The sequence below is a fragment of the Elgaria multicarinata genome, chromosome 5 (assembly GCF_023053635.1).
Source record: "Elgaria multicarinata webbii isolate HBS135686 ecotype San Diego chromosome 5, rElgMul1.1.pri, whole genome shotgun sequence".
Classification (NCBI taxonomy): domain Eukaryota; kingdom Metazoa; phylum Chordata; class Lepidosauria; order Squamata; family Anguidae; genus Elgaria; species Elgaria multicarinata.
Genome location: NC_086175.1, coordinates 115,166,395 through 115,191,274, shown reverse-complemented (window position 1 = coordinate 115,191,274; position 24,880 = coordinate 115,166,395). Strand labels below are relative to the sequence as shown.

Below are 24,880 nucleotides of genomic sequence, written 5' to 3'. Positions count from 1 at the left end.
TGGAAGTGATTCTCTGGTGTAAAAGAGGCATCCAGCAGTGGGTTAACTTCTCCTACCTTCCAGGAGAGGCAGGGCTCATGGGATCTAGATTTTTACTCCTGGCTTTGTGCAGACAGACTCCCCTTCCAGTTCTTCCTTGTCTTTTGCTCAGGACAGATCTCTCAGTATCTGTAAATTTTCTTGTTTTTCTCAAAGCCTCTGTCGTAAGAAAAAGTTCTTACCTTCTCCTCTGTTCTTCTTCATTGCTGCAAAAACAAAAGGTCTTTCTTTTGGATTCTGCTCTCATCCTAGTTCTCCGTCTGCCCCGTCTTTCCTTCCTTTTGTTTTGCTCTATGAAAAGATCAGACAAAAAAGCAACACACCCACATTGTGAGGAACGAACAGAGAATGGAGCAAGTGATTTCAAAGTCTCCTGAGAGCTGCTGCACTACGCTCTCTGCACTTGCTGTACCCGTTGTACTGCCTGCCACCACGGGATTCCTTCCCGAGATATTCCTTGGCATGTCATCTCCCAGGGAAGAAGGGATCCCTCTCCGGGGCCTATTCAGGTCAATGACTGCTGCTATTTGGGCTATCCAGCAGCCGGGCATGTCCTGGAGCCATGTAAGGAATCTCTCTTCTGGAATCAGGCGCAAGAGCAAAGAGTGTATCTGTGTGTGTAAGGGTGCTAATAGGAGACTCTTCCCTGGCCCTGTTCCTTTTCATGCCAAAACAAAGCACCATTTTGGCAGCAATGCTCATTGCTCCATTCTGACTCTGACCACCAGATGGTGCCGTTCCACAGGAAACACCAGCCCTGCTTCTCTCCCTTCCACAGATCTGCCTTGCCTCATCTCAAATGTTAATCATGCTACTTCCAACCCACTAAGAATGCTCAAAGCCATCTTCCTCTCCTGAGGCTGCTAACCCAGCATTTCCTCATCAGATTATGGAGGATCAATTTATCTAGAAGATAATTAGTGACCTTACAGATCAACTGTTACAGCAGAATGGGCAGAGGCATTACCAAAAAAGGAACAGTTAGGACTCTTCTCCCTTCGCCCATATCTGATGACAAACAAAAACCCCAAGCATCCAGGCAGGACCCTAAAACAAAACCCCAGCATAAATTCTAAGGCTTCCACAGCACAACTCATGGCAACTATCCCCCACTCCTCAGAGTCAGCAGCTCAAGACACCCCTGATCCTCACCGGCTCCCACGGTAGGATGGCCTCTAAGACAACCTCTTGTAGTCAATGGATGCTGAATCAGTTTGCTCTTACTGATTCTGGTTCTCTGCTCAAACATCACCCCACCACCCCAATCTGTTTGATAAAGAAGATGGAGAATGGTCAGATCCCAGTTTAAGTGAAATAGTATTAGTACTAGGCTTTTTAGTGAAGAGGATTTCATATCTCAGTTCACAAAGACAATTCTCTCTCTGGGTTGGAAGCAAAAGGAAAGCGTAAGGCTTTCTTCCCAGAGGAATGAGGAAAAGTGGCAACTAAGGCACTATTTGTCTTCCTTTTGAATCAGTGGAAGTTCCTCTCACACCAGAGACTATAGAATATCAAGTCTTCTTGGTCCAGTTCCAGGCTTCATCCAAGAACCACATCTTTCAGGCACACGGATACACTTTTTGTTTCCTTCAATCCCATTTTTCTACGGAACAGGGCATTCAGCTCCATTTTAGCCAGATGCTTAAAAGCCTGCATCACCACAGTACATGAGCCACAACACCATTACAGTTACCTCCCACTCCATAAAACCATTGGCCACTTTTGTAGCATTTCAACCAATAAGATCATGTCAGAAATCTACAGGGCAGCAACCTGGGCTACACCAAATACCTTCACTAGTGATTAAATTTTAGATAAGTTTACATCTTCTGAAGTGGCATTTGGAAGCAAGGTGTTGCAGCATGTTCTTCCCCATCCTATAACTCCTAGTTTTTCCCCACCCTGTGAGTCAGATTGGCTAGGAGGACACGTCTCATGGTTGGTTAGATGCCTCCTTCCATCCAGGCAGACAATGGAACATTACTGTGAAGGTTCCTTCTGGTTTGGTGTGATGAAGGCACCCATAATACACCCCCACTCAATAAGTGCCTGCCTTATTCCCAACTTCTGTGGTCTCTAAAGAGCCCTTACATTTGTACACCCTAGTCACATTCTACTTTGTGCTAGTCCTTTTCTGCTAGAGGGAGAGGGGAACAGAAGCCTCTTGGCTCCTTCTCACTTTTCCTTTTTTTGACTAGTTTCACTCTCTCCAAAGCTCAGCCACAGATGGAGCTGAAGCTGGAGTCTATCCATCCTTAGCCTAAAGATGTCGGTTCCTGCCTTTTCTTAGCAGTAGGGGGAATTAACACACTCTTGGATGCCTGTGTCACACCAAACCAGAACGAACCCTCACAATAAGTGCCTGATACCCCAGTTTATTTCTGGATCAGTATTTAGAACAAATCTTATAGCTCCTAAACCAATTTTTCAAAACAACAAATGGTGAATCACCATATCTAACACATCATGGCCACCATTCCTAAACAATAATACAAATGAGTTGGGCCTCTCCAAGTGTAATAAAGGCCAAAGCATTCTCTAATCCCTGATATAGGACAAGAAGGAAATAGAAAAGATATCTAAAGCAGGGGTGGGCAGACTTCAGGTTTGAAAGATTTGCTTTTTTATTTTTTACTGTAACCCTAAAATCCACCAACTGGAGCCTGGTGCAGAACACGTAAACTTAGAATTAAAGACTAAAGACTGCTGAACCCAGGAATTTATTTTCAGTACCAGAACCGAATGGAGCTCACAGCCCTTCCACACAAAAATCCACTCTGATTACTCCAAGCTCTTGCCATGTTTGCAATGAGGAGTGAAGTCATTTTGTTGCTGCTTTTGTTAAACAATTGGGACTCATAAATCCTTTGGCGATCTACTGCAAATTGCCCAGAGATCTACCATTAGATCCAGATCTACTGTCTGCCCACCCCAGCAAGGCTTATCTCAGTTTAAATGATACTGCAGGAAAGTGATGATGACGATGACAACGAATACCTTTGAGTCTTGTTTTTTACCAGATATCTAGGACAACATAAATGGGATGTTCCCCATTTTATTATGACAACAATCTTATGAGTTAGGTTAGCCTGAGAGTTAGAAACTGAGACAAAGTAACCCAGTGAGCTTCACTTCAGAGTGGGGACATCAACCTTAGTCTCCCCTACTGTTAGGATACTTCCAGACAAGGTTTTTATAGCGTTATCACCCAGCCGCTGTTTGGAAGCACCCTGATATCCAGCACTCTCATTCATTACACCACAGTGCTTCATTACAAGTTTGAGCTGTATCTCTCTTGCCCAGTAATTGCATATCTATTATTTGAGAGGGGAAATATTTCATACATTTTGCATTGTGCTGTAAGCAAAACTGAAAGCATTTTTTTACAACTTTTCCATAGCAAAGTGTACATGGCAAGATTCACACAAAAGTTGGCTGGGGGAAACCAATATCTCTAAATTATTTCTGGTTCATTTCAAAGGGCGCACAAAAGAGAGATTTTGAAGAGAAATATGCCCTCTTCATGGATATATGCCAGAATTTTCAACCTGTATTTCGCTATTTCTGTATGGAAAAATTCCTTGATCCAGCAGTGTGGTTTGAGAAACGGTTGGCATATACTCGCAGTGTTGCCACTTCATCAATAGGTACTGTAAAATATGGGTAACTTTTGTCAAGCTTTTATCACCTTTTATTTTCCAGACCTAATGCTGCAGTAAAATTAAACCTGTTGTACCAATAGGGGTTGTTGTGGATCCCAACAGGAGGGTTTAAAAAAATACTATGAAGGGAAGTTGAAACGTGTTTTTACTCAACAGGTTTCAACCCAGGCTGAAGGTTTTAAACTAACATTTAAAAATGTAAATCTTGGTGTATATTTATCGTGCTCTTCCAAATTTCACTAAGCTTTAGTTCATCATGCATAGACTTTGTGCATGAATGAAGGCAAATTTTAATTGACGGGGTTGACGATTATGGGCTTGACTTAATTTTTTAGGATGTTTTGATTCAGGTATGTTACCATAATAACAAATGAAAAAGAAAATATTAAAACTGACTTCATTGACTGAAGTATAGGTTATCTTGCACTTTCTTCAGAATCTCCAAAATGCACCTATATTGAGTTTATTTAAATTTAACCTATTTATTAATTTTAAAGATAAATGAACAAACAACAAAAAGGAAATGGAAGACAAGTCCTGTTTTTGTTCAATAAAATGGGATCTTTTCTCATTGATTTAAGCAGTGTAAATCCAAACATAGCTCAATTTATTTTATTTTATTTGCATCCTTTTTCACAATGGTATTTAAAATACCTTGATCAACAGGGGCAAGTTATCAAATGCTGTTACAATTCCGCCAAGCATAGAAGGTTTTTGATAAGTCTTGCAGTTCGTTTGATTTTTTAATATGCATTTGTGGATGAATACCTTTTGGATTCAGAATTGACCAGGAAGTCATTTAATAGCAACTTGTGTGTGGCTTAATAGTAAGTTATAACGCTGTCCCAAACTGCACAACACATCTTCTTAAATAGTTTATGTATTGTCAATATCACATAGCATTATATGGGACTAATTGGTATACTGTATTGGAGAAAGTTGCACACAACTCCATATTTTCTATCCTCACTCAGGCTGTATCCAGAGGGTTGCCTGTACATGTACCCTGAGCATTCTGATACCTCTCTTCCCAGTACAATTCTTTGTAACCCTTTTGCTGAAAATCGGGGCCCTCTGAGATGCCGTTTGATGCAATGCATTGGATTGTGGTGGGAAAGGGAAATAAATACCCTATCCATGTACACAAACAGCTCTTCAGAACCCAGAATAGTTTCTAAGTGGCTGAGATAAGTTATTCTGGACATGTTCTATTGTTGATTGTGTGCAGTTTTGTAAAAATGCAAATATAAGGTACAATTGAATTGTACATAGGTTGCAATGCAAGTGCTTCAGCCTTCATTTTGAGACCTTCATCTTTCAGTTGGCTACATACTTGGTCTTGGAGATAGACACGTACAGAATATTCTTTTGGATGAGCAGAGTGCAGAACTCGTGCACATCGATCTAGGTACGTATAATAGCAAGGGATCAAACGTTCAAACTGTACTTACTTTGTGTGTATTGAAACCTGAGGAAACGTTTTCTCTCTTCATTAGGTGTTGCTTTTGAACAGGGCAAAATCCTTCCTACTCCAGAAACTGTACCTTTTAGGCTAACAAGAGATATAGTAGATGGGATGGGCATCACTGGTGTAGAGGGAGTCTTCCGGAGGTAAATTGTCTACCTTTTAAATTGCAGCTCTTTTCTAAGCATTTTAGTGTTAAATGTACAACAGTGCCCACTTTTTTAACAGAGACTGCTCAGTATGCAACCAATGAAAACCATGTTCGTTACAATATAATATGTGGTCCAATGAGCACTGATTGCAAACTCTACTATAAAAATTAAAATACAGTCTTGTGTTGACATTAATAGTGGAAATGGTTTAGAAATTGGTGTTTGCTTGAAAATGTCTTCTAGATGCTGTGAAAAAACTATGCTGGTTATGAGAAATTCCCAAGAAGCTTTGCTAACTATTGTAGAGGTAAGTAAAAAACTGAAAGAAATTCCTTGTATTAAAAGACATTTATGAACTCATGTTAGTTTGCAATAAACCTCCTATTTCAAAATGTTGCATCGAGGAAGGGACAGTTCTTAAATGGTAGGCACGCTAGAAATCTAAACCTTTTATGCAGCACCTCATAAGACCAAGGGTTCATCTAGTTCAGCACTCTGTTCACACAGTGTCCAACCAGGGACCAAAAAGCAGGACATAGTGCAGCACTCTCCCACCTCCTACTGAGTAGTAGTTTTTAACAGGAGTAGTATGTTGTAACAGACATCAATTTGTTTGTTACAGGAAACAATTTAATGTAGTTCTTAGCTGTTTCTATTTCAAGAGAACAGGGTTTTTTAATGAAGGAAATAATGTTAGGTTTACATGTGTGCAACCATTGTAGCATAAAGGAAAATGCAGTAAATTGTTACAAATTTGGGAGTACAATCTAGCCCATCTCCAGGTTGTGGAAATGCATGCAAACAGGTCTGCGCCTTATGGATGGAGACATGAAATGCCCTTATGTGTAGCATGTGAAAGATACAGAGAGACAAAAAGGATACCAGTGCAGCTGGTGGTGTAAAATCTTTCCTGAATAACTTGTCAGTCATCTTTCTAAAGAGACCACTGAGTAAACTAGGTGAACTTCCTTAGGCAGTAAGGAAATAAATGAGTGGAGAAAATTCCCTTGGGTAGTCTAGATTGAAATCATTTATGATCTTACCTGGAAAAGGGAGATATGGCTTTGGTCTATCATGCACTAATTATATCCAGACTGGACTTCTGCAGTGCACTTTATGTGGAGCTGCCTTTAAAGACAGTTTGGAAATTACAACTGGTTCAACATGCTGCCACCAGGATGCTGGTATGAGCAAGACTGATATTACACTGATCCCACACAAATTACATTGGTACCAGTTTGTTTCTGGGCCTCACTGAAAGTGCTGGTATTAACCTTTAAAGTGCTAAATGACCTTGAACCTGATTATCTCATAGAATAGTAGAGTTGGAAGGGGCCTACAAGGCCATCGAGTCAAGGATCAGCTACACCCTAATGAACCTTTCAGAGCCCTGTCAGCATCAAGGCTCTATTCTCTGGCCAATCATTAACAAAGATTTAATGGATGGGTACCAAGAGACAGGTCCTTCTTGGTAGTAGTGCTGTAGTGGTGTATTTCTCTCCAGAGCAGGTCTGCCAAAACCCTCTTCTTCCTGTTTTGAGACAGGCTTTGAAAATGTCTGTTCTGTAAGTCTTTTTATGGTGGATCTCATGTGATTTTACACTGGATTTTTGGGATTTATATGTTAGATTGTCTTTTAATTATTAATTATTTTTGGATTGGTTTTAATTGTTCTTCTCATTTTTCTTCTTTAGAAAAAATGGGAGTTTTAAGTGATTGAAATCATAAATGAAAGGACATTTCAAAGGTAGAATCCAAGCACTCTGAATTTGGAAGTGTATTGGAAGACCATGCAGCTGTTTAACAGTTGTGACATCCTCTTTCTAACCAGTTCTCATTAGCAATTTGGCCGCCATCTGAGGCAACTGGTTTCTGGACAGTCTTCAAAGGCAGTCTCCCGTATAGTACATTGTAGCAATGCAACATAGAGGTTACCTAAAAAATGGCCAAGAACAGCATAGAGGCAGTTCCACAAGCAGCCTGGCATTTCAAATCAATCAATCAATAAATTACATCTGTGTTTTGTTTTGTAAGGAATGCTAGCCAGTATTTAATCACTGAAATATCCAAAATATTTTATTTTATTGTTGATATGGAACAAGATTACAATATTTGAATCCATATGTTGAACAACTTGAGTTTTTTCTCAATCTAGATTGCCGATTTAAGGATTATTGTCAAATAAAGATCTTTCCATTGCCAGCGTTGTAGGACATTGAACTAACTTCATGTAGAAATATATTTGTATCTTGTCTTACATCTAGGTACTTCTATATGACCCTCTTTTTGACTGGACCATGAACCCTCTAAAAGCTTTGTATCTCCAGCAAAGGCCAGAGGATGAGGCTGACGTCAGCGCCAGCCTCAATGCTGCTGATCAGGGGTGCAACAAAAAAGCAAAGTAAGGAATCTCTACCTGTTGTTGTTGTTGTTGTTTAATATGAGTATCGACAGGCTTCCCTAAACTCTTACTTTATTATTTTCAGTGGTGATAACCAGACATTTAATAAAGTGGCAGAGCGAGTCCTGATGCGACTTCAAGAGAAACTTAAAGGAGTGGAAGAGGGAACAGTTCTCAGCGTGGGAGGTCAGGTGAACCTTCTCATACAGCAAGCCATGGACCCGAAAAATCTCAGTCGCCTCTTTCCAGGGTGGAAAGCGTGGGTGTGACGATGTGTGGTCAAAAGTGAGAAAGTTTGATTTTGGAAGAAAAATGTCGAGCATTTCACATTTTAATGTTTCCTGGTGAAAATGAAGTGCACAAATGTTGGTTTGAAAACAATTGAGCTAGGAGATTCTATGTTTGACTATTTAAAAAAAAACATGTTGTAATCCTTTCCTCGTTCCACATAGTTAGTCAAGGGCAAGGTTGGGGAAGGATTTGTCTTTCACTTGGATTGGAATGCGGGGCATATGGCTCAATTGGTCTTGAACTCAAAAAAGGAGGAAAACCATGTAATTTTAGAAAGTTAATGCTGCTGTAATACAGTTTAACAAAACTGACATAAGGAATGGCAATACTTTTTCAATAAACCCCACTAATTTTACAGCCCAGGAATGTTGTTACAGGATAGTACTGTTCTTTGTTGTTACTGTATTTAAAATGATCAGAACTGACTTCAAACTTAGTATTTAGATTTGTACAATGAGCACCTTACCTTTCTGCTATACAATGTACTTCACTACCATCACACTGAAGGGCGTGTACTCAGGCAGCAGATGTGTAGAACTGTTGTTGAGCAGAAATATCCATGCATAGTAATAATGCCATGCACCCTAGCTATAGAAGTACCTGGGAGATCTATTTATGGCATGGGGAAAGTATATGTACTGCCTTGCTTTAAACTCAGGGACAAGAAATTTAAATTTTACCCTTTAAATATCATATATAAAACTGACATACAGTAAGAACATGGCCCAAAATAAATCTGCGTTTTAGTACTAGGAAAGAAAAATATGTGTTTATTTAAAATTTTATGCACAATGATCTTCATATGCTGACAGTGGATTACTTTCACCATTGTTATTTATGCCTGTAATTGACTTTGGTATAATCTACCCAGTATCCATGGCAATACTGTTTGTTTTATAAATGCTGATATACTTTTTTTTTACAAATTAAAGAATTCAAATGAAATTTTTAGCATAAGCTAGCAAAATCTTGCATGTGTAAATGGTACTTTAAGCTTGTGCTCTATCATGGAAATAGTGGCCTTATCCTACATTTCATTTTTTAAAAAAGTTCAATTTAATTTCTAATGGCTTGTTTCAAAGATGCAAGTTAGTCTCTTTCTCCCTGTCCTGACAATTCTGATAATGCATGTTGAAGCCTGCAGGAAAAAACTCAGGGGACATTATAAATTGAAATGAAGTTCCTAGGTAAGCTGAAATATGTAAAACCGTAGCTTTGCTTTTTTATATCATACTACTTTCTGGAATGTATATATGCATTGTTCCCATGGAAAGAATAAATTCGCTCATGTACTTTGTACTGAATTGTGTTACTTGAGTATTGATACACTATAAATACTAATAGCGCCCCTGTCATTTTGATTATACAAGTGGTGGCAGCAGCATGCTCATGGCTTGCTGTGGTGTGTAAACCCGGCGTCATGAGTTGAGGTGGCAAACATTTGTCTCCAAAATATATTTTACTTTTTATTCCCATACAATATAGAAATAAACTATAGAGAGTTGCAGTTATGTTGCCTATTCACCTTCATTTGGAAATAGAAATTGGGGATATTAGAAATCACTTCTGTGTGGCACTATATAGACAAACCCTACAAAATATGTGAGGGTATGTATTCCGATGGCATATTTTGTTGATGCTCTTAGGCTTAGGTACATTGTCCCCTGCCCTTGCTAGAAGGTAATGATTTCATATCATCATCCTGATTATTGCATCGTCTTAGCAGAGGTAACAATATTTCAGTGTGTGTGTGTGTGTGTGTGTGTGTGTGTATATATATATATATTTACAGATATTTCGACATTTGGCTATTGTTTAGAGGGGAAATGCTAGCAGAGTTGTTGATGGGGAACTGATTGCTCACATTTTCAGACAGAAGGCTATGCACTTTTCTGAGGATGCCTCATTTCCCTTTCCACAGAGCAGGGAACAGATGAGAACAAGGATCCCAAGACGACATTAGGCTGCTGGGACTCCACCCAAACGGTCAGAAAATAAAGTAGAGTGCAGCAACTGCTGTAACCACCTGGTTTGGGAAAGCCATAGTCCACTTTTTTCAGCTCCATGGGACCCTGTCGGATCAAAGTAGACTCACCTGATACACTAGGAAAACCCAATACCCGGGGTTGCAGGATCGGGACCGACCCTTTACCCTGGCAGCGCTACACTACTGGCTTGGTCACTTTAATGTGTTCCTAAGCGGTAAGCCAGTGAAAAGCAGAACAGCAGCTGTTTAGACAAAATAATCCACTGTGACTGCCACAAAACATGATAACCCTTGATGGGTTAAGTAACCCACTCTGCAACCGAAAGCATTCTTATTTAAGCTGTAGCCTGCAGGGGGGAAACACGCAACATTTGTGAATGAGAAATTGTTCTCCAGTTCAGGATGGCCTGTCTCTTTCATTCAATGCTCCACCACCCAATGTTCTGATAGACACATACACAGAAGAGGTCACAGCCGAGGTTCCTATTGGGACTGATACTGATCTTAAGTTTACTCTAAACCCTCCCAATTACAGCCTGAAATTTCATTTGGTCTTCATTAATTGGTGCTTCTGCTGTCACGTGTATGCAACACCTGAAGCTTCCCTAAGATAGGTTATCACTTACCTATTAGTAAGGGGGGTTGTATGAATTATATAAAAAGTTACATATTACTGTGGATAACCTGCCTTTCTGAAAACAATTCCTTTATTCAAAGTGGTTCACCATGACGTTATGGCTAGATCTTAACTCCAAAAGTCATTTAGAGTATGTTTTAATGTGACAAGGCAGACAACAATACAAACACTTCTTTCTACATCCAGCTTGTTTTCCTAAATTTGTCTCCTGACACTTTATTTTGATACTACTATAGTTGATTATTCTACAGTTGTTAGGTTTGTGTTTTCCACTCCACTCTGTCTTCAATTGTACTAGGCATGCGTTGGTACTAGCCCTTTTTTAAAATCCTTTTTCATATGAGATTTCACTATTTCGTGGAACGCCTCTGGTATCCGAGACAAGTCAAGTTCAACGAGTTGGTCACTAAACCGGAAACCTAAAGATTAGAAATTAAATGTAAGAAAAACAGTATATTATAATTTATGTATTTTTAAACAATTTCAAACAAAAATTGCACACAAAAGTCCACATTAAGAGCCGGTGCAATGTAGTAAACAATATGATAGCTAGGACTATTCAAACAATAGCTAGGACTATTCAAATTTCAACTGAGCCACCAGCTTGCTGAGAGGCCTTGTGTAGGCCAATCATATTGTGGTTAAAAAAAGTGTATGTGCCAAGATAATGTGAACCTTACAGCCTGTAAAAATTACATACATTGGCATATTTGCTCACATTGGCGTATATTGCTTAATGCATTTTGCATCTGCTACACTTGGAGAGAGCCAAGTTATGCATGGTCCCAAAACCTTGTTTGTCTTCCCCTTTCACTTCAGAGATTATAAGGCATTGCCTAACACTTTCAAACCTATTTTCACAGCCAGAAGGGGTAGACGCTTGCTTTAAAAGAAGAAAATAAAAGAAAGGTGAAGCTTTTAAAACATTGAACTCCATTCCCAATATCAAGTTCTAGGGCTTTTGTTTTAAATTTGCAGAATTGCAGAATACTCATAGCCCTGGCCACTCTTTCTCAGTAGTAGTAGTAGTATGTTAATAATACCAGTGGTTATTACAATAATGCTTAGTTAGATTGAGGGGCACAGATTATTCAACATGTCAAATTTAGATTTTCAAATTATTTCTGAGAATAATAGAAACATTTTATTTGTATATTGTAGCTGGCGCATGCTGGGAAGTGTAGGACCTTTTTTCCTATCTAAATATGCATAGGAGAGCTCTGGCTATTGGGCGGTATAGAAATGCAATAAATAAATAAACAAATAAATAAATAAATAGGAAAAGAGTGATAGGAAGTTATTCACAGACCTTATTAGCCCCAGTCAGCATAGCCAACGGCCAGCAGGGAAGGGAGCAGTGTAGTCCATCAACCTCTGGATGGCCACAAGTTTCCCATCCCAGATTTTAAGAGCTCAGTCAGTTTGGATTATAAATTGAATAGTACCACATTGCCACATACTCATACAATCTGCCATCCGTGCAGCCTGGGATCATGACAGCAGCCATTCCCCCACTAATGTGAGTCAATTGGGCCTCACATGCTGCATATAGAGAATCTCTTTCCAGTTGTGATTTGCCATGTAACCCAACTATATTCTATTTTAAAGAAGAAAATTACATAGAGATTTGCCAACAAGAGTCAAGGTGTTTACCTTGGTAGCTGTCAGAAACCTTGCTTGTTCCAATTTGTTTCCATTGTTTAACATATCTAGGCATAACAATATACAAGCACCATCAGTAAAAATAGAACTATGACAAGCAAAAACGTCCTATTTTTTGTAGAATGGCTTAATTCTTTGAAGTATATATAACCTGATTAAATTGTATTATGTTGCCATTAACTTAATAAGGTAAAGGAGGAAGGCTTAGAAATTGGGAGAGCCTTTTGAACAATAAATAAAACTTAGAAAAATAACTTAGAAAGTATTACTCTTCATAGTTGAGTGCATTTGTCCATTTTAACATTTCATCCACTTCCCATTCCATCACTGCTTCTATTCCTTCATTCTCCAGAGAGGTGATTAACCCTTCTGCTGCTCTTTGAATTAACACTGTTGCAGCTGCATCCATAGTTTTGACTTGAAGGCTTTTCCCAAAGTACCTACAAAACAGGGGATTTTTTTTTCAATCTTTAACCATTATTTGTTCTCACTATAGATGGCAGTATAGTCTTAATTTCCTTGCAACTAAGTTTAAAAACACAGGCACATGCTATGCACGAACATACACATACCTTTCAGAAGTCGTAAAAGAACATCTCCCCCAATATAGATCTGTTAGACCAGTACAATCTTCAGGGGAGACCTTTCTTTCTCTGCCACATGCTACAGAATTTCATCAAGTTACAGGAAGCCAGATTCCATCTGGACATCAGGAAAAGCCTCCCTGACTGTTAGAGCAGTAAGACAATGGAACCAATTACCTAGGGAGGTTGTGTTCCCACACTAGAGGAATTCAAGATGCACCTGGACAGCCATCTTTCAGGTATGCTTCAAGGTGGATTCCTGCACTGAGCAGGGGGTTGGACTCAATGGCCTTATAGGCCCCTTCCAGCTCTACTATTTTATGATTCTATGATCTAGCAGCAACACAGCAACAGGCCTTCTCTGTGGTGGTACCCTCCCTCTGAAATGACCTCCCCTCTGTAGTATATCAGGCACTGATGAGCACTAAACATACTCGTTTACCCCTTGATTTTCCCAACCACTAAGTTATCTAAACACTCATGCTTTTAAGAATGTGCTGTTTTGTAATTTGTTGTGAACAGCATTCAGAATTTTTTAAATGGGAAGCAGTATATAAATTGTCTAAAATAAATAAGTCTATGATGAAATGGTATTTAATGTTTTGTTACATGACCAGTATTGGAGGTCATTAATCCCTTATACAACAATCTCCATGATCTATGTTTTATTTGATGTGTGATTTCCTTATAATTTCATAATGTATTTCTTGTTTATTGTAAGATGTGCTTTTATGTATGCTGCCTTGAATTCATTTTGTGAAAAAGACAAGATATAATACTTAAAATAAACATTTATTTATTTAGTATTTAAATAAGTAAAGTAATTATTGAAACTAAAGTCAAAATACGAGACAGCCTGCATAATCCATCACCCATCACCTTGCTTTACAACCACAGCCAGGCAGCAACAAAAGATTTACCATGCTCTTGGAGGGCCACCTTATTTGATTAGTAGATGGTTTGTACTTGGTGCGTCCCAAGTGGTGCAGGCATGATGCAAGGTATATACAGCCCAGAAAACTCAGAGAGCATTTTAACCCATAATTTCTAGCTGACCAAGGGACATGCCTTCTGAAGAATGTTTAGGAGCCCTTAATAACAAAACAATAGATTACGATTGCTTCCACACAACTGAATAATAGTAATGACAAATAACCAAGGGTGTAATCCTATGCAGGTTTAGATAGAAAGGGGTTCTATAGTTCCCATGCTGGACTTCATAGGACTTTTTCTGTCTAAAGCTGTATAGGATTGTCCCCAAAGAAGATTAAATGAAAACCTGTCTCTTTTATTAAGTACAGAACCTCAAACAGCAGTAACTCACATTTTTTTCAGCCATTCTATTTTTCTCCTTTTTCTTCGTTTTTCCATTTCTTGTTTCTTCAGTATCTTGTGGCAGTGGAATTCCTTAGTTGTGATGTTGTCATTAGCAGTTACAGGGTCCAGGGCCTTCCAGTACTGAAATATATTGCTTAATCAGCTCACAAATGGTTTCAGTTGATTATAACTTTTTGTCTCTTGCCAATGCTCACCTCTTCCCATTTCAGAATATAAATATAATAATCAAATAAAACGTAGTAAAACACTAAAAACAACCTTTTCTATAAGCATAGAACCATAATTCCATGATTTTAATTTTGTAGAGAAGAATAGCAGCAAATTAAAAAGCTTGTGTTTTCTTACCCTGAGGGAAAGAAGTCTCCAGCCATTATTCTCTATGCGTTTGTACCAGTCGCTATGATCCTCGGAGCTGGTATTCTGGAATTTTCCTCTTTGCCCTCTTTTGACTTCAAGCTTTGCGTAGTCTTTGGGACTATGAGCACACATATCCACAATGGGTCTATGAGTAAATATTTTGTAATATATGCTTGGAGGAAACTTTGTCTGCAGTTTTAAAAGTGAAAAAAAATTAAGAAATTTGATGATTGTTGCTAGCTGCTTAAATATGTTTAAGCTGTTTTTAAAATTCTCTAGGTATCTCTATAGATTGGGATAAACTGACATTAATTTTAGTTCATAGTAGAGCAATTCCCCTCTAAAACAGATTGAAACATACTGTATTGTATGGTTTTGGGTTTTTTTTTAAGGTTACATTTATTGTCCCTGAGGGAAGTTGTCATTATTCTCATTTTACAGACTGGAGAAGCAAGACTAACACACCAAGTAGTACTATTCTTCCTGAGTTATACCACTTCAGGTTAGGAATTGCTTGGTTAAGAGTGCAATCCTATGCATGTTTAGACAGAAAAAGACTTACAACTCCCAGCATTTCTCAGTCAGCATGTCTGTAATCTTTGAGAACTCCTGAAGAACAAGTGATTTGCCCATCAGGGACAGATGCCCCTGTCTTTAAGAAGGGGAAAAGGGTAGAACCAGAAAACTCTAGACTACGCTGCCTAACATCAATACAGAGTAAAATTCTCAAATGGATGATTAAGCGATCAGTCTGTGAGCAGTTAGAAAATAATGTACTGATTTCTATGAGTCAACATCGGTTTGTCAGGAATAAGTCTTGGGAGGCAAACCTTATCTCCTTTTCAATAGAGTTACTAGTTTGGTAGATCACAGGAATGCTGTAGACATAGGCCTTAGCTTAGGGTGACCAACTGTCAGGATTTCCCCGGATTTGTCCTGGTTTTTGTTCTTTCCATGGTGTCGGGGGATTTTCTATAATTTTCAATAATGTCCTGGAATGACACACCTTCCCCTTTAAGGCTGCCATTAGCATGGCAGAAGGGAATGACATGCTTTCTTGAGGCACATCATTCCCCCACCCTGAGCTCCAATTGAGGTCTTAAAGGGGAAAGTGGGTCATTCGTGGACATTATAGAAAAGGCCCCAATTGGAGTGGATGGTGGTGGTGCAGAATGAAATCCTTTCCCCTCCTCCACTCCAATCGGGTTCTTTAAGGTGGCGGGGGAATAACGTACTTTCTGCAGGACTCAGAAAGCTGCCTCCCCACACACACACTAGGTGTCCTCTTTTTTGGTTTCCCAAATATGGTCACCCTACCTTAGCTAGACCGAAAGTTTATCCTGGGGTCATCCTGGGGTCATCCTTGTGCATCTAAATGACACACAGGGGATCCTGGGAACAGGCAGGGATAACCCCAGGACGATCCCGGGACAAACCTTAGGTCTAGCTAAGGCCTACAAACCCTAAGGCCATAATATATCTTGAATTCAGCAAAGCATTTCAAAAGGCTTATTGGGACCTTTTCCACCTCTGAAATAAGTTTTTGTCAGAGGTCTGCCAAGCCCTATCATTGCAAGCTTTTAGGAAGGTCCTGAAAACTGACTACTTTACTCTGGACCACTCCTGATTATGTTTTATCCAACTGGGTTGTAGCTGCAATTGAATGTGGTAGCCAGTTTGTTTTTTATGCTGGTGTTCGTTGCTTTTTAGGATGTTGCTGTTGCTGTTTTTACTGTTTTTATTACTGCATCTTTTTTATTATGTGGATTTTATTGTATGCTGTCTTGGGAGGTTTACTGCCCTGAAAGGCGGCCATGAAATCCTTTTCCCTGCCATGTTAACCTTCTTTGAATTGCCAGGGTGGGCAACTTGTAGACCAAAACATCTGGAGGGCTACAACTCCTTTCAGGCTTTGTCAACACAACCAATGGTGAGGGGTGATGAGAGAGCCACAAGTTGTCCAACCCTGGTGTAAAGGGAGGGTTTTCCCCCCAAGGGGGAATATGAAAATATTCATCCCCTACCTGCAAGGTGAAATCCAGGAAGGACTATATCACATACAATTTCTGCATATTTGAATTGGATCAAGGTCAACCAGTGAATCAGACCTCCCAGCTTTGAGTCCAGCATGGGCGCAACTGTTCATGTAGTTGTACTTCATGTTTTCCTACACACACAGTTTTGTCTATAGAATCATTTGACAAAGAAAGGTCTTCATGAAAAGTTACTGACAAATGGAAGCATCCTATTGTTTGTATAATGGGCAAAATAGGCATGGATGCTTGTCATGGGAAAAGCCAATTGAACGGAAGGAAAAGCATAGTTGGTCCTATATAAATCTATCTGATCTATGCAAACCATGGATTAGATCCAGATTTGGACACATGCAGCTGGCAGAAAGCTCTGGCGTGGGCTGGTCCATGAAGTCACAAAGAGTCGGAAGCGACTGAACGAATAAACAACAACAACAAAGCTGGCAGAAGGGACTTCCCTTCCCCTGTTCCCCATAACAGCTTCTAAAGCCCCCTGACAATGCTACATAGAGGGTTGAGGGACCATGCTGAACCAAGTGACCTGGAGTGTGTGGGATGCCTGAATATTGGGCAGAGGCATCTTCCATGGAAGACAGAATCTGAATCCAGCCCAATGAGTTCTTAATGGTGTCCTGTTGGAGTGGGGTAGGGAATCTGCAGTGCAAGGGCCACATGCACACTTTAGCCTAGTTTCAAACCCAGGCTTGGCTCTGGCCCCACATGCTGCTGGACTGTGCACCCCAAGGGGTTTTGGATGAGTTAATGCAAAGACCTACGTATGATAAAAGATAATGTAACATAATAGCTGCGTTTGGACGATCATGGAGGAAAAAAGAAGCCACCATGGCTTCTTTTCCCCTCCCTGTGGGTGCCAGTCACATGGCCACCATTTCCCTAATTACTCACAGAACGTTTTACTCTGTTGTCGAAACTTGGTGAGGTTCGCAACTGGGGTGGCTTCCAAACTACAATAAACTATGGTTATCCCACACACAATCAGACAAATAAGCTACTGTGCATATCTTATTAAGCTACTGTGCTTAATCTGAGTAATCCCCCCCCTGCTGCCCTCTGTCCTGCTGCAACCCTAGCAGTGGCACTGTTTCACCCATTGACAACATTGCAGCAGCCTGTTTAACCTTCCACAATATCCCAATGAGAGGGGAGAGGTTAATTCAAAACTTCCAGTTTCTCCACCAACAAAGGAGTGGTCACTCTAAAACGCTGTAAATATGCAGGATCAGGGCCAGACTTCATACATAGATTCCCCTAGTCAGGAGGAACCTGATGCACCATCAAACCCCTGTGTGACCACATACAAAGGAAAGAAAACCCAGGATGAACAAAAAGGGGGTGGCGCAAATAAACCCTTGGAAGTTTGCAGGATCAGGACAAAACTTTACACGCAGCCTCCCCTAGCAGGGATGCACACCAGACCCACAGAAAACCATGCACACTGACAAAGACATGCAAGCGAAAGCACCTTTTCATCAAAAAGGGGGTGGCGGCCATAACTCCATGGAAGTTTGCAGGAGCAGGACAAAACAGCAACCCCTGGCAAGGATGCACACAAAGCAAAATGTCAAACCTGCGCAGCTGCTGCCACCCAACTGAGATGGTGTTTAACATCGAGGAGGTTGCAGAGTGCACTGCTGGGGAATGGTTAGGGAGGGCTCCGGCTGGGAGCACAATCATTTGCTAGGCAGACCGTGGAAACAGAGATCTGTCAACTGGAGGAAAGCAGCGACAGGAGCTTTGACCGCTCTTGCCAAGTGACTGCAGGCAACCAAAATAATCCACTGTGACTGCCACATAACATAATAACCCATGATGGGTTAAATAACCCACTCTACAGACAATGGGTCTCATTGGGTTATTTTGGCTAAATAAGCCATCATGGGTTATAATAAAAACCTGACAGATGATATGATAACCCAAGATGGGTTAAATAAACCATCATGGATTATTGTGATGTCTGAACCTCATCTAAGAGTGTCATCACATGGGAAAATCATGTTTCCTTACTGTCACTTTTCCACCCACGCGTTTATCCCTCATTACTTCCTCTTTTGAAAGAGGAAGTAAACAACGTGCATGTGGACCATTCAGTGTGCCGTTTTGATCCCACTGCTTCTCCTACACATAGAAGGAGATAGCAGCAACTTCTGTCTTTAATAAAAAGTTGGACATGCTGGGGTGTTTTTTTGTCACGTGAAGAAAGCTAGGAGTGGGAGGCGCACAGGAGGCAGATGACGTTGTGAGAGGAACCCACAAAAATCCGTGAGTGCCCAGTAACAAGCATGCAATAAAACGCTCATCTGATGGAGCTCTAAGAGTGTGAGTTGCAAACCAGAAAGTCCCTGCTTCAACTCTCACTTCACTCATTAACTTGCTAGGAAGCTTTGGCAAACCACTGTCTGTAAGACTCAGCCCCTCTCTCTGTACAGAATATGGAGATGACTAGATTGTTACTTAGCAATATTGTTTTAATGCATGCTTAAGTGTTTTGAATACTAAAAAACACTATATAAAAGCTTCTTCTCCTACAAAGATAAAAGACTAAATACTCTGACTACAGACCTGGCAACAGGCTGCTTTATGTTAGGTGGATTTAGGTTCCAATAAAATCTAAAACCCATAATTTATACTCAAGTCCCCAAAATATGCAGGATAAAATATATAAACAGTGTTTTTCATAAATTATATTTGCACATTTGATCTTCTTTCAAATTATACTTACCCCACCTAGTCTAAATCGGATATGAACCCCTGCTGCAGCATCTAAAAATTCTGCCTGTAACCAAGGAAAAAGAATTAGAATGCTTTTTGTTTGTTTTATTTATTTATTTATTACATTTATATACCGCCCCATAGCCAAAGCTCTCTGGGCGGTTTACAAAAGTTAAAAACAATGAACATTAAAAACAAATATACAAAATTTAAAACCACCAAAAGTATAAAAAACAACAATATCCATTTAAAACAGCTATTCTATTGTTGCTAGGCCCTAGAAAAACAGACCTGCCAGATCTCTCTTTGAGTTGTAGAGTATTGCTTAAAACATACATTTATACCTTTTAAATCTTGATTATTGCTTTGTAATTTATTGTTCTAGTCAACTAACAAAATGCAGAATTTAGCAGTTAGTTTTGCCAAGTGGAGCAGCTTACTATGGGCATGTTATACCTTTGCTCAGAGAACTGCACAGGCTGCTAATATATTACCAGACCAGGTTCAAAGTGATGTTATTGACATATAAGGTCATACACCACTTGGGACCAGGCTACCTGAGGAAATGCCTTCTTCATATCAACCTGCCCATTCCCTGAGATGTACAGATCAGGGTCTTCTGGTTGATCCATTACCCACACAGGTAAATTTGATGGCAACCAGTTGGAGGGCATTTTCTGTTGCGGCAACCTGCCTTTAACATAAGAACATAAGAAGAGCCATGCTGGAGCAGACCGAGGGTCCATCTAGTCCAGCACTCTGTTCACACAGTGGCCAACCAGCCGTCGGCCAGGGACCAACAAGGCAGGACATGGTGCAACAGCACCCTCCCACTCATGTTCCCCAACAACTGCTACACACAGGCTTACTGCCTCTGATACTGGAGGTAGCACACAACCATCATGGCTAGTAGCCACTGATAGCCTTTGCCTCCAGGAATTTATCCAACCCCCTTTTAAAACCATCCAAATTGCTGGCCATCACCTTTGGAATTCTCTCACCACCTAAAGTACAACTGGTGCCATCCATCATCTGTTACCCATGCATTTGCTGATTTTAATATCTACCTTAGAATATATTGTTTGTATTTAATCTTTGTATTTTATGTTAATTGTTTTAATTAATTCTGCAATTTTGTACAATGCCCTGTGATTTGATAATGAAGGGCAGTGTATAAATATTTTAAATAATAATTAAAAATGTGGCTAGCAAGAGATGGATGAAGAAAGGAAGATGGGCAGATAAGCAAGCATATTTTAAATATTTACTTGCAAAACTTACATAAAATGCATTAACTGGCCCACTGGTGTTAAAGCTGGAAGTTTCATATAATAGGCTTAGTTTATACAGGCGTTATCTTGAATAAATGGTGGTGGAACAATTAAGTTAAAATCTTCAGGAGTACCATCAAATATCCGCATCAATTTAACCCTTACCTCTCTAGGATCAATGTACCTCATCAGATGGGAAGGGTCTCCACATTGCTTAAAGCCTATTAGTTCTTTATAGTACTCGAACACACCAACATCCTGGCCGAAAGAGATAATAAAATTCATCCTCTGTTATTACATTCTCTGCCATATGTTGGGCACATAATGCCCAAATACCTACTTATACAAATACTAATACACATTAAGTGACTTCGTGCATCTTAAGGAGGGGAAGCAATGAATGAGCTTTGAAGTGGGTTCAACCAATAAATAATGTAGTATGTGAAACAACAAAGCTTGTGAATAATTATTTATCTTTAAAATAAGCCCGAAGGCTAATACACCTGTCCAAGAAACCGGACTACTCCACCGCACCCCAGTGTGTACAGATGTTTTCCACCTCTTCATATTGATGATGTCCTGTTGTCAAAGCAATTCACTAATCTGGGTAAGTAGAAAACAACTACATGGGTTTAGGGGAAAGCTTAATTTTTCCTCTCCCAACCTTGATTGTTCAGAGAGGCTACCATTCTAGTTGGCAAATGTTTACATTTAAATTTCCTTTCTTCCCAGGACTTCACTTTCATTAAATTTCCTTTCTTCCTAGGACTTCAAAGTGGTATTCCTTCCTTCTGCCCATTTTATCCTCACAACAACCTTATGAGTTAATATTAGATTAAGCTGGCAGTGCCTGACTAGCCTAAGGTCACCCAATGAGCCCTATTCATTACGGTACTAATTAATGTTATAAAACAATTCCTTTTCTAAAAGTGGAACATTTTGCACATAATCATATAGTAGTGGAAAATTTTCTAGCCCATATCTACCCACAGTTAGTGAAAGTCTAAGGAGTAGATGGTCCAACACAGCCATTTCCAAACTTCCTAATTTGGGGGAATCCTTTCCATATTGGCTTGTCTGCTGAGGAACACTTGCTTTTCTGCTATGGAAGGTTTGCATATGACATTGAAAAGAATTCTGGGTCAGGGATGTATAGCGGTTCACACAGCAGTGACTGAACATACTGGGATTCTCAGGCATTGCCTGGGATTGCACATTGCAGATGGAGATATTTCAGGGAAATATCTTTACCACCAGCAGCATGAAACAGTCATGGGTCAATTGCTGGGGTCCTACTTCTGCCTCCATTACCCACACTCCTTCAGACTCCTGCCATTTTAATTCCCTCACAATGCATAACTATTCCAGGAAGGTGGAGAAAAAAAAATGGCAGTGCCAGGAATATGAATGCTGCCACAGCCTACGTTACTCTAACTCCTGAGTTTGCTTTCTTTCCTGGCATATTGGGATAAGGAATGAGGCAGGGACCTATGGGTGGGTAGTTACAACATGGCCTCCTCTTGCCCAGGGTCCTCACAACCTACACTATTCTCGCATTATTTATTTAAGGAATTTTATGCCGCCATTCAGCCAAAAAAGGCTCTCATGGCGGCTTACAAAAGTATTTCTTGACAGTCCCTGCCCACAGGCTTACAATCTAAAAGACATGACACAAAAGGAAAGGGGATTGGGAGGGAGGAGGAGGATTATTACTTATGGTCTCATTGCAGAATCCCCTGTAACGTTTTTAGGATATTTTAACAATGCATATTATGTTCTTAATTCAGTTTTATGTATTTTATATTTACTGTTGTTCCCCTCCTCGATCAAAATGGAGAGGCAGGTAAGAAATAATAATAATAATAATAATAATAATAATAATAATAATAATAATAATACGCTGCTTCCAAGCACCACAAAATTCTCAGGAGCATGGTTTGAAAACTTCTGGTAAAAACGGTTGTAGTTCTAACATTCCAGGCAGTAGTTATCTATGATATAGCATAGTATTGTATACTTTGACTGCAACCATCAGTAGGAATAATAGTAGCCTGGTTTCAACTAAAGGGACCTAGAAGCTGCCAAAGGTTCCTTGTTCTATTCCATCTGGAATTTTGATTTATTATATGCACTATGGCTTACAATCTCTGCCTTCATAATCTTGCAAAAGCACTTTGAATTAAGTAATGATAATTTCTTGAAAATTCCACTGAGGGCTGAACATTCCGGTGTTTTTAGAAGTAGCATTTCGGACTTACCAGCCATCTTCTCCAGGCTCTCTGAATGATATTTGCTGCATACATCTGTTTATCTTGTCTGTCATCACGATACAATTCTATGATAGCATCTACTTTATGTGCACGTTTTCTATATCTCCTGAAAATTATATATTTCAGAGACTCACAGTTATTAGGAAGCAAACTGAACATTTTTAGATTATGAAATATTTTTAGGATGGTGGACAAAATGGGCCAATGGTACCCCGAAATTATTTCTAAAAATACGTAATGTAAGCCTGAACCAGAGAGCACCCCTATACTGCAGTATCGGAACTAAATGGATTAAGTGTATTCTCCAGCCTCGTGTGTTTAATTGGCTATTAACACGCCAGGGAAGCGGGCCTTTAAATCCCTGATTGAGGGACAACAAGCCTAGAGGAAGTAAAATATCTGGAAATGTTGAAGCCATGGGGAAAATTGATTTAAAATCTTCTCTGTAAGATTCCTATTGTTGTTTCTTCTATTCCTTATTAAGACTGTTGATCTAATGTATCTTGTACTGGTAGACACTCAAAGCTGCTCTAAGGCATGCTCAGTTTCCTACATGTGACTAGAATCATCATCAACAACTTTATTATGGTCACCGACCAGACTTTACACATACAAGAGAGTAGGGCAAAATTACATACAGATTTAAAAAGTATGCAGCAGAATAAATTCTGGAGAGACCTTATTCTCATAGCATTCAAAAAGAATTTTGCAAAAGGCTTGATTGTGTCTCTGTCCTGTAGAATCATCATATTGTAATGATGTGCATTCTTGACCATTTGCGTTTTGTTCTATAAGGTCTTATTTATTTATTACATTTCTATACCACCCAGTAGCACAGAAATTAAAATCACAAAATAATGTTTCTGGCTTGTTCTGGTTAGATGCTGTAGAAGTCGATGAATATAGTTCTGAAACCCTCATGTGAAGGAATCACTGTGGTACTTCTGGATGGGGTTGCACTGCCCCTGAAGGAGCAGGTTCGTAGCTTGGGGTTCTCCTAGAACTATCTGTCACTTGAGGCTCAGGTGGCCTTGGTGGCACAGAGCAACTTCTACCAGCTTCGGTTGGTGGCCCAGCTATGTCCCTATCTGGACAGGGATAACCTTGTCTATGCTCTAGTAACCTCAAAGTTAGATTACTGCAATGCGCTCTACATGGGGCTGCCTTTGAAGACGGTTCAGAAGCTACAGCTTGTGCAAAATGCAGCAGCCAGATTGATAACAGGGACCAGAAGGTTAAAACATATAAGACCCACTCTGGCCTGCTTGCATTGGCTGCCTGTACGTTTCTGAACTCAATTCAAGGTGTTGGTTTTAACCTATAAAGCCTTACATGGCTTGGGACCACAATGCCTGATGGAACACCTCTCCTGACATGAACCTACCTGTACACTATGCTCAACATCCAAGGTCCTCCTCCGGGTGCCTACTCTGAGGGAAGCTTGGAGGATGGCAACAAGGGAGAGGCCCTTTTCAGTGGTGAACCCCCCCCCCCCAATTATGGAGCAATCTCTCCAGGTGACGAGGCTCACCTGGAGCCAACATTATTATCTTTTCGGCGCCAGGACAGGACTTTTCTCTTCTCCCAGGCATTTAACAGCATATATTGAGTTTTTAATTGACCCAGGGCAGATAAATATTATATGTAATCTGTTTTTATGCTTTTTATGGTTTTAAATTTTGTATATTTGTTTTTAATGTTCTGTGTTTTAATCTTTGTAAACTGCCCAGAGAGCTTAGGCTATGGGACAGCACATAAATGCAATAAATAATAATAATAACAACAACAACAAATTAAATTACCGGGTTTACTCTTAAATGTTTTGAATTTTTATAATAATTTTATGAGCAAATCAACTTATACATAATACATTTTATGTTCCTAAAGGAACAAAGTGACTTTAAATCTGTAATAAATTATTATACATTTTTTAAACAGACACCCCCAACATAACAAAATCAGCAGGAGGTGGGGAGCAGTTTCATGGCTTCAAAATTTCCA

The 24,880-nt window shown here is 39.7% G+C and overlaps 2 protein-coding genes across 2 annotated transcripts in view; one reads left to right on the top strand and one right to left on the bottom strand.

The window, feature by feature from the left end:
• Window positions 1–9,265, top strand: part of ATM (ATM serine/threonine kinase) — a 70,706-nt gene extending 61,441 nt beyond the window's left edge. Inside the window, exons 58-63 of the mRNA XM_063127080.1 lie at window positions 3,521–3,686; window positions 5,023–5,109; window positions 5,198–5,312; window positions 5,562–5,625; window positions 7,583–7,719; window positions 7,805–9,265. Of these exons, the coding sequence (XP_062983150.1) occupies window positions 3,521–3,686; window positions 5,023–5,109; window positions 5,198–5,312; window positions 5,562–5,625; window positions 7,583–7,719; window positions 7,805–7,988 (753 nt within the window). The 3' untranslated portion in view covers window positions 7,989–9,265. The remainder of the gene's footprint in view (window positions 1–3,520; window positions 3,687–5,022; window positions 5,110–5,197; window positions 5,313–5,561; window positions 5,626–7,582; window positions 7,720–7,804) is intronic.
• A 1,443-nt stretch (window positions 9,266–10,708) lies between these two features.
• Window positions 10,709–24,880, bottom strand: part of C5H11orf65 (chromosome 5 C11orf65 homolog) — a 14,965-nt gene continuing 793 nt past the window's right edge. The window contains exons 2-9 of the mRNA XM_063127731.1: window positions 22,868–22,985; window positions 20,775–20,867; window positions 19,349–19,402; window positions 14,564–14,764; window positions 14,205–14,338; window positions 12,566–12,736; window positions 12,288–12,343; window positions 10,709–11,053 (exon numbers count right to left, since the gene is read on the bottom strand). Coding sequence (XP_062983801.1) covers window positions 10,929–11,053; window positions 12,288–12,343; window positions 12,566–12,736; window positions 14,205–14,338; window positions 14,564–14,764; window positions 19,349–19,402; window positions 20,775–20,867; window positions 22,868–22,985 — 952 coding nt within the window. The 3' untranslated portion in view covers window positions 10,709–10,928. The remainder of the gene's footprint in view (window positions 11,054–12,287; window positions 12,344–12,565; window positions 12,737–14,204; window positions 14,339–14,563; window positions 14,765–19,348; window positions 19,403–20,774; window positions 20,868–22,867; window positions 22,986–24,880) is intronic.